This window comes from Artemia sp. Qi Xiang Cuo, chromosome 12 (genome assembly GCF_049724085.1).
Source record: "Artemia sp. Qi Xiang Cuo chromosome 12, ASM4972408v1, whole genome shotgun sequence".
Lineage (NCBI taxonomy): Eukaryota > Metazoa > Arthropoda > Branchiopoda > Anostraca > Artemiidae > Artemia > Artemia sp. Qi Xiang Cuo.
Window position 1 is genome coordinate 45511070 of NC_142805.1, and position 18122 is coordinate 45529191.

At 36.4% G+C, this 18122-nt stretch overlaps 1 protein-coding gene across 1 annotated transcript in view; it reads right to left on the reverse strand.

The window, feature by feature from the left end:
• The window catches only part of LOC148946176 (deoxyribonuclease TATDN1-like), a 46666-nt gene that overhangs the window by 22502 nt on the left and 6042 nt on the right, over positions 1–18122 (reverse strand). The window contains 3 exon segments of the mRNA XM_089097844.1: positions 3186–3268; positions 3270–3376; positions 10906–11085. Of these exon segments, the coding sequence (XP_088953970.1) occupies positions 3186–3268; positions 3270–3376; positions 10906–11085 (370 nt within the window).

An 18122-nucleotide genomic window follows, 5' to 3' on the forward strand; every position in this document is an offset into this window, starting at 1 on the left:
ATAAAAACTTACATTAACTCAAACTCAAAACGACCAGAAATTATTGTTAAAGAATAAATGAAACCCAAAATGAACATAAATTAAATAAACAATCATAGCAAACAAAGATGCAACATATACTAATATAAATGAAAGAGTTATTAAGTTTGGGTAATTGTAGATTTTTATTTTTTCTGATCTTAGGTTTAATATGGCATATTAGTTTTCTTTGAAAACTTCTTTTCCGAAAAGTATTCTTTTAAATTAATTTCTGTTCGTTTTTTATTGCTAAAGTTTTAAGTTTTCAAAATTCTTTATTCCAAAATAATATTTTTTTAAATATTCAGATATTTAAATATTTAAAAATGCAAGATAGTATTCCAGTGACGTTATACATTATATAAAAGGCTAACACCCTTACATTGCACTAAAGTTTAGTCCTTTTCATACCCTTAGTCTTTTCGAACGCACCCATGATCAAGTAGTCCGTATTAAAAATGGACAAAATTGGATAATTTACAGTGATTTAATGAAACGAGAAAAAGGGATTCGATTAAAAGAGGTGTTCGTAACTTCATTTGTGACGTAGAAGGAAGTGACTTGTGACTTGAAGAGGATCACTTGGGTTTGACCATTATTGGATTATTTGTATATTGCCGAAATTAATGTAACATTTAGTGTAAAGTAGGTATTTTAATCTTATTCTAAGTCTCGCTGTTGTGTGAGAGAATAATAGAATCTTGGACTGATGAGCTTATAGAAGCCGACCCCTGGCCCTCCATGGCCAGAGCCACTCCCTAAAACAAAATCTACAATAACTCAAATTACTAACGATATTTTATTACAAAAATTATGGAAGCTGAACCCTGGCTCTCCGTGGCCCGACCCCCCCCCTCCGAAAAAAGGAACGGTATTTTATTTTAAACTCATGGGAGCTGGTCCTTGGCCCTCCGTGGTCCGACCCCCCCCCCAAAAAAAAAAAACAAAAAGTAGCCAAATTTTACTCCAAAACTTATAGGAGATGACTCCCGGCCAAGCTAATGGGAGCTGACCCCTGGCCTTCCAGGGCTTAAACCCCGCCCCAAAAAATTATTAACGATATTTTATTCTAAAGCTTTTGGGAGCTGACCCATAGGCCTCAGCTCCCCCCCTCAAAAAAATCATTAACGATATTTTATTCCAACAATAATGGCAGCTGACCCCTGGCTCTGCAAGGCCTGACGCCCCATAAAATATCTTTTACATTCCATATTATTAATGATATAAAATATTATTCAATAAAATATCATGAATAATTATTTTTTGGGGAGGGGCCGGGCCATTGAGGAACAGAGTTCAGCTCCCATAATTTTTGAAAATAAAATATCGTTAATGATTTTTTGGAGGAGGGGGGTATGGAGGGCCAGGGGTAAGCTCCCAAAAGTTTTGGGATAACATATCGTTAATATTTTTTAGGGGGGGGGTCAGAAAAAGGAAGGTCAGGAGTCAGCTCCCATAAAGTTTTAGAATAAAATATCGTTAAAATTTTTGGGAGGATCGAGTCATGGTGGGCCAGGGGTCAGCTCCCATAAGTTTTGGAATAAAATACCGTAAACAATTTTTTGCAAGGATGCGGTTTTCGAGCCATGGAGGGCAAGGAGTCAGCTCCCATAAGCTGGGAATAAAAATCAATATTTTTTGGAGGGGGAGGGCCATGGAGGGCCAGGTGTCAGCTCCCATAAGTTTTGTAATAAAATATCGTTAGTAGTTTTTTTGGAGGAGGGGCATGGAGGGAGAGCCAAGGGTCAGCTCCTATGAGTTTTGGAATAAATATCGTTAATGTTTTTTTGTTTTTTTTGGGGGGGGGGTAGGGTCAGGGGTCAGCTCCCTTAAGTTTTGGAACAAAATATCATAAATAGTTTTTTGGGGGGATTGGGCCATGGAGGGCCACAGGCCAGCTTCTATCAGTTTTGAATTCTATCTTCTATCATCGTTAATCAGTTTTTTTGGGGGAGGGAGTGTCGGGCAATGGAGGGCCAGGGGTCAGCTCCCATAAGTTTTGGAATAAAACGTCATTTTTTTTTATTTTTTTTTTGGTGAGGGAGGGTCAGGCCATAGAGGGCCAGTTGCCAAATCCCTTAAGTTTTGGAATGAACTATCATTAATAAGTTTTTTTGAGGGGGGGGGGGAGGGGGTCAAGCCATAGAAGACTAGGGTTCAGGTCTCGTAAGTTTTGAAATCAAATATGGTTAACATTTTTTTTTTGGGGGGGGGGGGTAGGCCATGGAGGGCCAGAGATCAGCTCCCAAAAATTTTGGTTTAAACTAGCGCTAATAAATTTATTTGGGGGAGGGGGGACGGACCATGGAGGGAGGGTCGGGGGTTAGCAACATTGTGGAAATGTAAGCAGAAATTCGACCGTATCTTTTCGAACGATGGCCCATAAAACGCTATGTTTTAAGGCAAAATTTTCAAATGGATGCAGCAGCGTGGATGATGACAAAATTCTAGAAGAAGAATATTGGCTTATTTGATTCTTACTTTAGTCCTTATTCTGCGAAGGAGGCACAGAAGACAAAAAGAGAAAGAAATTCAGTCTGGAACAACAAAGATTTTGATGTTCCGTAGTCATGATTTTATTCATTTAAAAATCTTGCCAAGAATCCGTCCTGATTTGACCTAATCATTGCAGAAAGCTAGAGAATTTTTCAAGCACGAAAACGGATGGAACCTCCACACAGATTGCTAAATCCAGACGGATTTCCGCAATGTGTAAATGAACAATTACAACGTCTAAGTAAACGCTAGGTCTGCCCTTCGCTAAACGCCAAAGTTCTCCATGCATTCTGACTTCACACGCCCGCAGGTCTTTTGCATATCCATCTGATCAAGCAAAACAGCTGAAGCAATGAAAATACATTTTTTATATCAAGCATGACTCTTTGGCATCAACTATGAGGATGGCTTTTAAAAACATACAAGTTTGTTTATCCGAAATTTCTGTTTTCAGTTTAGCCTCCTGTGAACTTTTGACAAATAAATACAAATTTCATCGGCCAACGTTAAATATTTCAAGGCAGTCGGTGAACCGTCAGGGCACACGAATATGAGACAACAATGGATGGGATTTAGCAGATAAGACAAAAATATGCATTTTTACCGGAACACAGAGCTCTGTGAACCAAGGAATAAACAAGTCTATATGAAAGAATTTGGGTTATACTAACTTTTTTTGGACTTCTGGTATACAGAACTGGGTTCTCTCGTAGTCGAGTCCACATTCTCCAATAGCAACAACTTTGTCCTTATTACTCATTAACAAGCGACAGCAGTTCATCAAAATACTTCTTTGGATCTTGGAAAGCTTCGAATTCAGAACAACGAGTTGGGTGACAGCCAACAGTGGCAAACAGTTTCTCTAAAAAAGACAAGAAATGTGAAATAAAACACAAGAAAGATAAATTCGAAGCGCAATTCAAATGCTCATTTTACTTCTACCACTACCAAAATCCTGATCATATGCCGCTAGTCATGACGACAATATTTCGCCCTCTAAGGAACGGTTGAAGCTAGTCATAAGTAGTTTATAGGTCATGATCAGATGACCACTTCTACTCTCGGGGCATTCAACATGGCACCTGATCGCCATACCCAGTACAACCAGCTCCCGGTGAAGAAACGGATAAGCAAAGTTGTGACAACTTCCTATCTTCATTTCCATATAATGTTGTCCAAACGTCCTCCATATTTGAACCGAATCACAGCAAAAATTGTTTCATTCCATCTTCTGGCTTTAGCTTCATAAGGAGGTTACTTCAAATTTCACATATTTAAAATAAGAAAACTATTTCAAGATCAAATCTTCAAATTTCCTGGGATTTCAAGATCAGATTTTCAAGAACAAGTTAATTATCTCTTCTCAGAGAGGTGATTCCTTTTTTTACACGGGTCTGAAGTTCCAAGACCCCCTTGCAAGATTATTTTTGCAGCTAGGGCAGTTTTATTTTAGTTCTTGTTTAAAACCATGCTATTCAGTAGACTAAAATAAAAAATCCATAAGGTTTTTAAAAAATTTCAAATTTCTGAAAAATCTTTCTTTTCCGTTTCAAAATCTTCATGTAAAAAAAAAAAAAAAAAAAAAAAAAAAAAAAAAAAAAAAAAAAAATCTGTTTCCGATCTTCAAACCACTAAACACAAGAAAATAAAATGAAAGCGAAACAGTATTTGCTCCAAAGTTTCAAAGTTTACCCCTTTAAGGATCGCGTGACATAGGTTTCGTATAAAACACTGAATTATCTCTATGACAGCCTGAGATAAACATTATCACATCCCTTCTAGATCTCTAGGATACGTTCTAGAAAATTCAGTCCCAAAATTCTGGAGTTCCAACTTTTTTTCTTTCAATTAAGATTTTGATGTTACTTATATATATATCGAGCAATAGAATGAAGAACAAAATATTAATTTTATTAGACGAAAAATCGTTTGTCTATTTGTACCATGTTTGAATCTGAATTATGCAAGGATTTTCAATTCATTTAATTTGATAAGCAAAGTGGATAAGTGGAATCTAGGCATGTTGCACCTTGTTTAAACTGGGGTCATGCCTCTCCAACAATCCCCCCATTCCTCGACCAGATTTTTAATATAAATGATGGTACACTGCACCATGTTTGAACGAGAATCAGATAAGAATCTAGAATCAGTATGATTGGCGGCAATTTTACATCTGTAAGACTTGAGAGCCAAAGTAGGCCCATAGCTCGTTCAACCCACCTTTTTACCCATCAATCTTTTAGCAGAAAAGCGGATATGTTGCACCTCGTTTGAAGCGAATTACTCATGAATTTCTAATTTGTATTGATGGAGAAATCAATTTGGCTCTTTAGGCACTTTAATGCCCGCCCTCCTCGCCTCGTACATTGCCGACTTCTTTAGCAGAGCGGTAGGCAAGTTGCACCTATTTTGCAACCGGAATCGCACAAGGACTTTCAATTTAGATAATTGGAAAATCAAGGTGGAACAGTTGCCCCTTTAATACCCCACTCTCCACCTCCAGCTCTTAAGCGGAAAGGTAGGCATCCTGCAACTTGCTTTAATCAAAAACGTCTAATGAGTTTCAATCTGTATGATTGAGAGGACTGCTTTTGAAAATAGGACCCGAATACGGGCCGACAATTTTATATCAGCACTAAGCTTTTAAGGATCGTTCCCTGGCTGATGAGGTCCTCACACTTTTTTTGGGTTTGGGTCTTAAGGAGTCAGAAAATGGGCAAAAAAACTGTTGTTCTCGCATTGGTTAGAACCGTACCTCCATATGTCTTTGGACGAACCTAACGTACAGAAAACAAACATTTTTGGTTGGGCAGGGGGCATGGACTCGGCAAAACAGGGGCACGAAATAATTTTTATCCGATTGGCTTAAGCTTACATCTATAAGTCCTTGGGCCAATGAGACCCCAAAACACAAGAAAAATGAAAAAAAAATATGGGCTATGCTGAACACGGCTCTAGCTCCCAAGGCATATTATTTCCCAGGTTTTGATATTATTCTTTATTTGGGGTTACCTTATTATGCTTCAGCTCGAGATTCGAAGTCAATGCTAATGTTACATATTCAAGAAAAAATCAGAAAGGCATTTGACTCAATAATACGGCTTCGTGGTATCTATCGTCATGATATTTTAGGTTCTCGTTTTAATGCAGCTGCCTTCCCGCATGTTCTCTATACCACTATTCTTTTTCGAGACTATAAAACCTGCCATTTGCCTGCCATCTGCCAATCTGCCATTCGCGTTTGCTATTTTAAATATTATAAATTTTCACTTGGTTTTCCAATTTGTTTTAGTAAGACTGAATTATTTTTGAGGTCTAAAATTAAAGAGCCGTTGGAATCAAACTAGGACTAAGAAGGATAGTTTTTATCATGAATCAAAAAATTTCTCTTTATGAACAACCTTTTCTTTTCTTTCCAGAATTTAAATAATGTCAGATATTTTGTTGTCTTATTTCTTGCATATTTTATTCAGTTATGTCATTAAGCCTAATTTAAATCAATACTTTATTTCATTTGTTGAAGTATTTCTTTGTGTTTGCATTTTTTTTTATGAATATTATATATTCCTCAATTTTAAAGGAAATAAATAAATAAATATCAGCCTAATAATGTCAAACACTTCTTGTAATGCCAATTATATTTTAGTCTGATAACGATGTGAACAAGAACAAATCAACTTTTCTATTTGTTTTATTGATTTTATTTTTTCTATTTTATTGTCACTTTTAATATATCACTTTTATTGTCACCTATTTTAATTGGAATATTCTTTCCAGGTATTACATATGTCTTTTGTTTGATCACAATTTGCACTTTACTGAAAAAATATAAATGTTATTACTTTTATAACTTTAATAAATCAAATAATATTAAGATTTTGATTACTAAATATCAGTATATGTATATTAAACTGACACTGCACATTCATTTGTATTTCTTCAGTAGAGCGAAAAAATTTTCCTGGCCTTGGGAAGGTATAGGGGTTTTACGCCCATCTTATGTTAATTTCTGCTCGTTTTGAGTTTGACTCGGTATATTGTAATTTCTGTTCGTTTTGAGTTTCGTTTATTTATCGATGGTGATTTGTGGTAGTTTCACGTTTGGTAGGTTATTTGATTGTATTTTTGCTCATTTTTGTTTAATGGAGTTCTATACTTTTCTTTGAAAAACTTATTTTGTGGCAAAAGTTTTTTTTTATTTAATTTTTGTTCGTTTTATATTGATATAGTCTTTTCAGAGAAAAAGAAAATAATACTTTAAATCTTTTCGTTTTTTTATAGATTTATAGTTTGGCCTGCTATTTGTATGCTGGAGAAAAATTTTCAGCAATTTTTAACAACATACACCCTCTTAAAAATCTGGACACAAATAGAAGTATTTAATCTAGTTTCATACCTCGTCTAGTTGACCTGAAATGGAAAACTTGATACCATTCGCAAAAAAATCTGTTTACTTTCTTTGATAGCTTAGATACACTTACGCTATTTTGATTTGGTTAAATCTTAAGAGCAGAAGCAGCCCCAAAAGTTTGAACATAAAACACTCAGTCATTCTTGGGATACTGCTGAGATGCCTTATTGGGAATTAGCATTAACACTGTGCATTTTGATTTTAATCTTATCGCAACATTTAGTTTTTAAACATAATGACAATTGTTTGTGTAGGGTTGGGAGAGTGTTTAATTTCCCTACAATAAATTTCGACTAATAAAAAGGGTTTCAGCTTTATCTATTTTTAATCGAATAAGCCCTTTTTAAATTTCCTATGACAGCTCCGTCGATAAAAAGTGCCCTGGTCTAAAGAACAACAACAACAACAAAAAATAATACAATGTACCCATATTGATCTTTACTATAAAAGTTTCAAGTCTTCCAATAACTTTTGATTCTTAAAAAGGGAACCAGGTGTTTTGATTTCAAATAAAATCAGGCCTATTTGAGTGTCTATTTCAAAACTTTACATAAAAACCTTATATGCCCCCAGGGTAAAACTTACAACTTTTACGCATAGGGCTGTTAGGGTGGTTGTCATCCTCTAAGACCTAATTTCCAGAAATTTGAACTACGTTAAACAAAATGGCTATCTCAAAATTTTGATTGGATGTGTTTGGGAAAATGGTGGGCGTGAGAGGGGCGTTAGTCTTTCTTCAATAACTTTCAACTATTGAAAAAGGCACTAGCCCTTTCAATTTCCAATCAAATGAGCCCTTTTGAAGTTTCTACGACAACGCTTTCAATAAAAACCTTATATGTCCCCAGGAGATAACTTACAACCCTCGCCCTGCGGGCTGGGGGGCGGGGTTGTCATCCTCACAGACCTAATTTCGAGAACTTTCTACTACGTTCTGAAAATTTTGATTGGATGTGTTTGGGGGAATGGTGGGCATGAGAGAGGGGTTAGTTACCGTCCAATCCCTTTCAACTATTAAAAAGGGCACTAGCCCTCGAAATTTCCAATTGAATGAGCCCCTTTTGAAGTTTTTACGACAACTCTATCATTAAAAACCTTATATACCCCAAGGGCATAACTTACACCCTTTGCTCTGGGGACTCTGGGGAGTTTGTCATCCTTAAATACATAATTTCCAGAACTTTCAACTATGTTGAACAAAATGGCTATCTCTAAACTTTGATTGAATGTGTTTGGAGAAATAGATGGCATAAGTGGGGGGTTAATTACTCTCCACTCACTTTCGACTATTAAAAAGGGCAATTTCAATTTCCAATCAAATGAGCCCCTTTTGAAATTTCTACAACAACTTTCTATGTAAACCTTATAAGCCCCCAGGGCATAACTTACAGCCTTTGCACTGAAAGCTCTGATGGGGTTATTATCATAAAAGACCTTATTTCCAGAACATTAGAATACATTGAACAAAATGGATATATAGAAATTTTGATTAGATGTGTTTGGGGAAATGGTGGGCGTGAGTGGGGTGTCAGTTACCCTTCAATCACTTTCGAATATTAAAAGGGCAATAGCCCTTTTACATCACTTTCGACTATTAAAAAGGGCACTAATCATTTCAATTTCCAATCGAATGAGCCCTTTTTGAAGTTTCTACGACGACGCGTTCAGAAAAAACCCTATATGCCCCAAGGGCATAACTATCAACCCTTGCCCTAAGGGCTGTGGGGGAGTGTCCTCCTCAAAAACATAATTTCTATCTGGAAATCCACAACACTGAACAAAATGGCTATCTAAAAATTTTGATTGGATGTCCTTGAGAAAAAGGTGGGCGAGAGATGGGGGCTATTTGCCCTCAAATCACTTTCGACTATTAAAAAGGGCACTAGACCTTTGAATTTCCAATTGAATGAGCCCTTTTTCAAGTTTCTACGATAAAGATTTCAATAAAAACTTAAATGCCCCCAGGGCATAACTTATAACCCTTGCTCTGAAGACTGTGAGAGGAGTGTCCTGCTCAAAGGTATAATTTCCTGAACTTGCGTGGAACAAAATGGCTATTTCCAAATTTTGATTGGATGTGTTTGGGGAAATGGTGGGCGTGGAAGGGGTTTTAGTTGCCTTCCAATTACTTTCGGCTATTAAAAAGGGCAATAGCCCTTTGAATTTCCAATCGAATGAGCCTTTTTTAAGTTTCTATGACAACGCCTTCTATAAAAATCTTATATGCCCCAGGGCATAGCTTACAACCCTTGCCCCGAGGGCTGTGGGGGAGTGTCCTCCTCAAAAACATGTTTTCGACCCGGAAATCAACTACGCAGAACAAAATGCTTATCGGAAACTTTTTTTGGGATGTGTGCGGAGGAAAGAGGGTCGTGGGGGGGGGGCTATGTGCCCTCCAATTATTTTCGACAATAAAAATGTGTACTATCTTTTTGAAGTTCTAATAGAATGAGCCTTTTTTGAAGTTTCTATGACAATGCCTTCTATAAAAACTTTATATGCCCCCAGGGCATAACTTAAAACCCTTGCCCCGAGGGTTGTAGTGAAGTGTTCTCCTCAAAAACATAATTTCTATGTGAAAATCAACTACGCTGAACAAAATGACTATCTCAAAATTTTGATTGAATGTGTTTGGGGGAATGATGGGCGGGGGGGGGCTAGTTGCCCTCCAATCACTTTCGACTATTAAAAAGGGCACTAGCTGTTTGAATTTCCAATCCAATGTGCCTTTTTTGACGTTTCTACGACAACACTTTCTATAAAAACCGTATATGCCCTCAGGGCATAACTTAAAACCCTTGCCCCGAGGGTTGTGGGGGAGTGTCCTCCTCAATAATCTATCTGGATTATTTCTGGAATTTTCTATCTCGAAATCAACTACGCTGAACAAAGTGGCTATCTCAAAATTTTGATTGGATTTGTTTGGGAGAAAAAGGGGCGTGAGGATGGGATAGTTGGCCCCTAATTACTTTTGACTATTTAAACATGTACTAGCTCTTTGAATTTCCAATCAAGAAAAACCATATAATTATGCCATCAGGGCATGACTTAAAACTCTTGCCATGAGGGTTGTGGGGGAGGGTCCTCTTCAAAAAGTTATTTTATATCAGGAAATAAACTACGCTGAACAAAATGGCTATCTCAAAATTTTATTGGATGTGTTTGGGGGAGTGATGGGCGTAGGGAGGGGGGGCTAGTTGCCCTCCAATCCCTTTAGACAATTAAAAAGGGCACTAGCCAATCCAATTTCCAATCGAAAGAGCCCTTTTCGAACTTTTTACGACAACTCCATCGATACGAAGTGCCCGGATATGGAGAGAGAGAAAAAAAACACATTGTGCCCACATTGTTCTTTACTTAGGCAGCGCTAGGGCGCTGCCTATGATAAAAATATCCATTTTTTACTATCAGATTTTTTCTAACTTTCCTTTTCACTTTTTTCTTCTTTTACTATCAGTATTTTTGTTGCTAAGATTTGATAATCTTTTTAACACGAAAAAACGGAGCATTCACCGAGAAAAATCAGCAAAACAATGGTTTAGTGGCTTTTCATTTTGCAAATATGCTAAGATCTTTAAATAGCTCTACCATTTCTAAGCTTTTATGTTTATGGTCCATGTGAAACAAGTGATTTTGCAATGTAGCTTGCACCGATCCTAGAATATATTTATGTTACTGGATTCATTAGTTTCAGATCTATCCATTCTCAAAGTTACGGCTGTCATATTACTTTGACTTTATCTTAGAGGATGACTTAAACCTGCTTAAAACAAAACTAGTACCTCTACCTCAAAGAGTACATAACAAAGTTTTATGTTCAATAAGCATAACCCATGTGAGCCACATTAGGAATGCACTATAATTTTTACAGATGTATTACTACTGAAAAATAAATCCGCGAAAGGCTCACCTCACCCTCCTTTGGGCACAAGAATATATAAACTGAAAAACAGTAAAGAAAACGAAAAAGAAGCACTAACCACTACAACGCGCAGTTTTTATGGCTTCTTGACTTTCGGAGAGGTTTCCGCCGGTTATAATAATTTTTTCTACTCCAACGTCCCAAGACCTTTGAAGAACATTCATTAAATCTTGAGGGTGCTTCGTATTGCCACCATATATACCAAGGTACATAGAGTCAACGAGGTTTGCACCAATATCTGAAATAAACCTTAATTCACAACAAAATTTTTCCTAGCTTTTCAGGAAAAAGCAATTAAAATCATTGAGTTTAGGTAAACAAAAAGAAAACGTCAGGGCTTCTGCAAATATGAAGTAAAGGGGCCCAAAGAATGAGAGATGAAAACCCATCATATCTGTGAAAACAAGGCTCCTAAAATGTTCTCATACTCTTTAAGCAATTATTTTTGTACACAGCATTTCATAGGGGATAGAGAGACTATGATCGTTCGGCCACAAGTGCCGCATCTTTCATTAACACATCTAGAAATTTCCGCACAAAAAGGAGCAATTTTTTATCTTCTCGTTGATCCATCTTTTTGGGAACTTTAGGAACACCATAAGAATCACCAGCTGAAAATAATAGCCCAAACCTTGGGTAAAACCAATCATGGCTGGGGCTATATAAAACAATAACATTTGTTTCGTTATGGAACAGTATTGTATCTTTTCAGAGGACCAAAAATAACAGTAACAAGCTATTCCTGAAACAAACATTTAAAGGATTTCTAGCTCAATGATTTATCAGGCACATTAGGCAAATACTTCATTCGTTCCCTTCTTGATGAATATAAATACAAGATTAAATAAAAAAAAAAAGTTTTTTTAACTGAAAGTAAGGAGCGATATTAAAACTTAAAACGAATAGAAATTATTCCGTATATGAAAGGGGCTGTCCCCTCCTCAACGCCTCGCTCTTTATGGTAAAATTTTTGTTGTTTTAAAAAATAGAGTTGTGAGAAAGAGTCAAACTCTAGCTTAAAGAGCTATGCGTTGAGGAGGGGACAGCCCCTTTCATATACGCAATAGCTTCTGTTCGTTTTAAGTTTTAATGTCGCTCCTTACTTTTAGTTAAAAAAACTTGTTTTTTTTTTATTTAATTTCTGAACGTTTTTGAATTAATACAGGTTTTGTTTTTGGCTCACCGTACATGAATAATTAAAACGAGATTTACAGATTAATTTTACTTTTTTTTTTTTTTTTTGGTTAAATGGTTTTCTATAAACTTCTTTAATTTTATTTACGACGGTTTTTATTAGCAATAAATATAAGTAACCTACGAATTAACTTCCGTTACGAACTTCTATATTTGTGAATTTTTATTATATATATAAGGGGGTTCGCTCCCTGGTCAATACCTCGCTCTTGAAGTTAAAGTTCGTATTTTGTTCCAATTCTTAAAGAATGACCGCTTTATCAAAAAGGCCGTTTATTAGAATAAATAGCTCTTGTGAAAGTACCAAAACCTTTAGCGTAAAGAACGAGATATTGACTAGGGGGCGAACCGAATCCTATACCTAATAATTTCTGTTCGATTTAAGTTTTGATGTTGCTCCTTACTATCAGTTGAAAAACTTTCTTTTAATGTAATTTCTGATCGTTTTTTAAATAATGCAGGGAAATCCGGCGCCACTTTCATAGCAATGTCCCTTCCCTCATGAAAAATTTCTACAAGGAAAGATCCTCCCACGTAACCCCCGATCAACCCCCCCCCACTACCAAAAAAATCCCCCCTGAAAACGTCTGTATACTTCCCAATAACCAATACTATATGTAAACATTGGGCAAAGTTAATAACTTGCAGCCCTTCCCCTGGGGACTGTGGGGGATTAAGTCATCCTCAAAGACATAGTTATTATATTTTTCGACAAGTGAACAAAACGGCCATCTCAAAATTTTGATCGGGTGACTTTGGGAAAAATTGAGCATGGGAGGGGGCCTAGTTGCCCGCCATATTGTTTGGTCACTTAAAAGGGCACTAGAACTTTATTTCCGTTCGAATGAGCCCTCCCACAATATTGTAGGACCACTGGGTCGATACGATCACCCCTGGGGAAAAAACAACAAAAAAACAAAAAACAAACACACATCCGTGATCTTTCTTCTGGCAAAAAATACAAAATTCCACATTTTTGCAGATAGGAGCTTGAAACCTCTACATTAGGGTTCTCTGACACGCTGAATCTGATGGTTTGATTTTCATTAAGGTGATATGAATTTTAGGGGGTGTTCCCCCTTTTTTCGTAAATCATGCAAATTTTCTCAGGCGCGTAATTCCTGATGGGTGGGACGAAACTTGATGAAACTAATGTATTTGAAATCAGCATAAAAATCGGATTCTTTTGATTTATCTATTGGTATCAAAATTTCGTTTTTTACAGTTTCGGTTACTATTGAGCCGGGTCGGTCCTTATTTACATACAGTTCGTTACCACGAACTGTTTAATATCTGTTTCTTAACTCACCCAGAAGGTCCTATAAGCTATTGTCAATTTTTAAACCCGGAGCAATTAGGGCACATGTTTTTTTCCAAAGGGGACACTTTTCCATTGCGGGGGGGGGATAAAAAAGAGAGAAAAATCACAACACATTATCGTTTAAGTCTTTAAAAATATTGCAAGAGTTTATAGGATGTCAAAACTAAAGACCATCGAATGCTTGGAAATTCACCCTTTAATGCTGTCCAGTCCTGACACCTCAAGCTTGTCAAGCCTCAGCAATTAAATCCAAGTAAAATTTATGCTCCAGTAGGCTATGTCCACTTATTCAATTATGTTCTTTTATAACGCTCCTTAAACTGTTGAACTTAAAATGTTGAACTTTTGATCAGGGATCCAAATATTGTCACCATCCAGCACAAATTTTTAATAATTGCTGTCTGTAAGGGTAGTTAGCTAATACAACAGGCCATGATAGGCTATACAATTTATCTAAATGATTACGAATAGTCAATGATCATATGGCTATTTTTACGATAACATGATAATGACCCTCGAAAAGATCTGAGGAAAGAGCATAGCAATACCTAACTACATAAACGACGGTGCCGCATTTTTTTTTTATTCCTCCAATTTAGAGATCATCATAACAAATAGCAACTGCTTTGAAAATGGCTAGAATCTGCCAAAAACTGCGACAAATTGGTATAAAATCTGAATGATTCAAAGGTGCATTCTAAATCAAATTTAAAAATTGTTACCGAGCCTTTTATAATTTTTCTTTACAATACACACCATTTGGAAATGTGGCCTGTTGTTTCGAACAGATCTAGGCATTTATCCCCCTTCCTGGACAGCACCCCCCCCCCCGCGGCTGGTTGCTCTCCAATTGCTTTCGACTTACAAAAAAAACGGACTAGAACTCTCAATTGTCACCAACATAATCACCCCATAACCACCATAGAACCAACATATTTTCAATCATTTCTAGTCTTTCACGGGCTCCGTTTATATTCTGATAAAATACTGACAAAAATTTTTAACGCCCTTGGGCTGTAACATTGTTTCTTTGGCCTTGAGCGGGAAGGTGCTTTTTCATTTCTACAAGCTGTTACTCCTGTGGGTTTTCCCACAGTTTGCACATTTTGTCTGCTTGGCACGTTTGATCCTTTTTACTATGAATTCCCGTACATCTACGACACTCGGTCGGGTTTGAACACTCCTGAGCGAAATGTCCAAATCCTTGGCATCTGAGACACTGCTTGGCTTTTTCGTTCGGTCGAGTGACATGAAATAAACAATATTCGAGCTTCACTCCAAACTTCAATGTATGATCAAGGTCAACATTTGTCTTAAACTTCAGCTGCACAATTCTTTAATTTCCGAAGCGTGTCACACAAATTACACTTTCAACAATGACGTAGATTTGAAAAACATTAAAATCTGTGTCCATTTTAATATTACCTGCGTACCTACTCGGTTTTTATAATAAGATGTCTCAGCAATATCTCAAGAACAAATGAGGGTATTAAGCTGAAACTTTCAAGGCTACTACTTTAACTACTTCAGCTCTTAAAATTGATCAAAATCTAAAAAGTGTCAGTGCATCCAGGTTGTCAAAATAGCATATTTTGGGAATAGTATTAAGGTTAATTTTCCAAGAAAACTTGTGGAGGTATAAAACTAAACTAAACAATATAATGTGTGTCCAGATTTTCAAAAGGGCATATGTTATTAAAAGTTGTTGAAATCTTTTTTCCAATGTATAAATAGTAAGCCAAACTATGGATTCTTAAGAAAAAAAAAAGATTTAAAATTTCCTCTTTTTTTCCAATGAAAAATACTGTGCCAATAAAAAAAAAAAAAAAAAAACATAAATTAATTTTAAAAACTGTTTTACCAAATAAGTTTTTCAAAGAAAACTAAAGAGTTAAATTAAACCAAAAATAATTTAAATAATTTTCTGAGCATAGAACTACCACAAATCACCGTCAATAAATAAATAAAACCCAAAACGAACAGAAATTACAATAAATAATCAAGTCGAACTCAAAATAAGCAGAAAGTAAGATGAGAAGGGCAAACGTCCCCCAAGCCTTCTGATCTCAAGCCTATTCCCTCCAACTCATTATATATTTATGCCTACAAAAATTAAGCTACTAAAGGCAGGCAGCCCATAATAGATAACTTAGCAAGGACGAAGTTTTTCCGTCCAGAAAAAGCCCACCAAAACAATCCAAACCTAGAAAATTATCCATTAATCAGAAGCCAGCGCAAATGATGTATAGTTTACTAAGCTATAATTTTTAGAAGGATGCAAATCGTCAAGGTCACTCTGCAGCGCTGTTAAAGAAATAACCATAGAACATAGTAACTAAGAGTTTAAAACGCGTTTTGAATAAAAATTGTCTATTGAGAAAAAGTTTTTATTTTTTCCCAGGGCAATTGTACTAAACCAGTGGAGTAAAATATGAAAAGGGGGCTAATTTGAATTAAGCAACAATAGAGTTTGTACCACAGCAAAGTTGCATTTTCTCCCCTTTTGTGCCCAAAAATATTGATTTTTACCCAAAGAGGGCCAAAACACCAGGGAATTCAAATTCTAAGACAGCCACTTACACTGTCGTAATCAAGAAACCTTAAATAAGAGGTTCTACCTCCCCCCCCGACAAAGGAATATCATTTTTTGTATGCTCAGCAAGCATTTTTTTTTATTAAGGCTATCTAAAATTCATACTGGAGGTCCCAGGGACTTCTTGCTGTTTGGTTCTTAGCCGGCTTAAGCACTTTGGTGTAGCCTTAAGAAGATAAGTGATCCCCGTCCTGCACTAGTATCCGGGATCATTGCTTTTCCTGAGGCCAAAATAATTTCAATGATTTAAAGAATATGAAAGTTGGAACTTGGAATGTTATGACGTTAAAAAATGACTATCGTATCGACATTCTGACTGACGAATTAAGACGATTCGAACTGGACTTATTAGGAGTTTCAGAAACTCATATCCCGGGGGTAGGAATAATGAAATTAGGGGATATAGAATTTCTTTACTCAGGCAGGAAGGATGGGTACATAGACAGGGAGTAGGGCTCATGATGAATAAGGAAGCTGCTAAGTCTTGTTTAGGCTGGGAAGGTATTAATAATAGAATACTAATGGATCACTTTATGACTAAAAAGTGCAAATTATCAGTCATAGTAGTATATGCCCCTGTAGAACCGACAGACGGAGATACTAGTGAGTCAGATGAATTTTACTGACAGTTACAAGAGCAAATAGACAGGGTCCCAGGTAGAAATATGATGTTTTTACTAGGAGATTTTAACAGCAATGGGTACAAACTTTTGCAATTTTGTAGGTATAACAATCTAGTTATAACCAATACAATGTTTGGTCATAAAATGACCCATAAGTTAACATGGTATCCACGTGATGGTAAGACCACAAAACTTTTTGATCATGTTATAGTAAACCAAAGACTGGCAGGATCAATACAAGATATTAAGGTATATAGGAGTGTTGTTATTGATGTTAAAAGTAAAAATCACAATCTAGTAGTGTCTGGGGTTAAATTAAAGCTGAAATTTCGGAAGGGCAACTAACTCCCAGGAAGTTATGATGTTGGTAGACTCCGGGATGAGAATTTGAGAGAAACGTTCCAGGAACAGTTGAATACTAAACTTGAGAGTTTAAATTTGACAATGTGGAAAACAATGTGCTGAAGGTGTCTTAGGGAAGGAGGCTAGGACTGCAGCCAAGAATATTAGTGAAAAAGCTTTATTTAAGCGAGAGGAGAAGGGGATTGTACAAGGAGGGGATACAGGGGATTGTATCTGACTGATAGATCAAAAGAAAACAAACGGAATGTAAAGAAAGAGGAGAAAGCACTAAAATATGAACTACGGAGGTGTGACGTGGAGGCCATGGATAAAATTGCCAAAGATCTGGAAGATGCAGCTAGATGGCATAATAGTAAAATATTGTACTGACATGTTAATAAATTGAGAAAGAGTAGTCAATCTGGACTTGTCCCAGTTAAAGATAGGAACGGGACCACAATTAGTGATAAGGAAAGAATTAAAGAAAGATAGGGAGAACATTTTGAGAATTTGCTAAACCAAGATAGAGTTGCAGGGAAAGATATAGGACAAAATGAAAAAGTTCGTGATACCTTGGATGTGAAGGAAGATTTGTTTTCCGAGGAAGAATTAGTGACAGTAGCCTACTAAAAGGAAAAAAATAATAAGGCTCCAGGTGCTGATAGTGTGGTAAATGAGTTTCTTCAATATGGTGGCTCTGGGGTTGGAAATAAGTTACTGAAGATTATGAATATGATTTTTGAAAAAGGGTGTTTGAAAAAGTAGCAAACGATTTTAGGAAAACCTGAATTAGGCCATTTTATAATAAAGGTGATAAGAGTGAGTGTGGTAATTATCAAGGCATTAGTCTGGTATCTGTATGTAGCAAATTACTTAGCAATATGATGCTTTTTAGACTGAGAGATGCTGTAGACAAAGTTTTAAGAGAAGAGCAGTGCGTTTTTAAAAAAGGTAGAGGATGTGTCGAACAAATTTTCACTCTTAGGTTAATAATTTAGAAGTGCCTGAGTTGTCAAACACCTTTGGTCCTCAGTTTATAGATTATGAGCAAGCGTTCGATTCTGTTGATAGAAGAGCTTCAGCAAGGGTCATATCCTTGAATGGTATACCAGACAAATACATTAAAGTGATTAGTTCAATGTCCAAGGACAACATTGCCGTAGTTAAGGTAGGGAATTAGGTTAGCAGCTGGTTTTGTATTA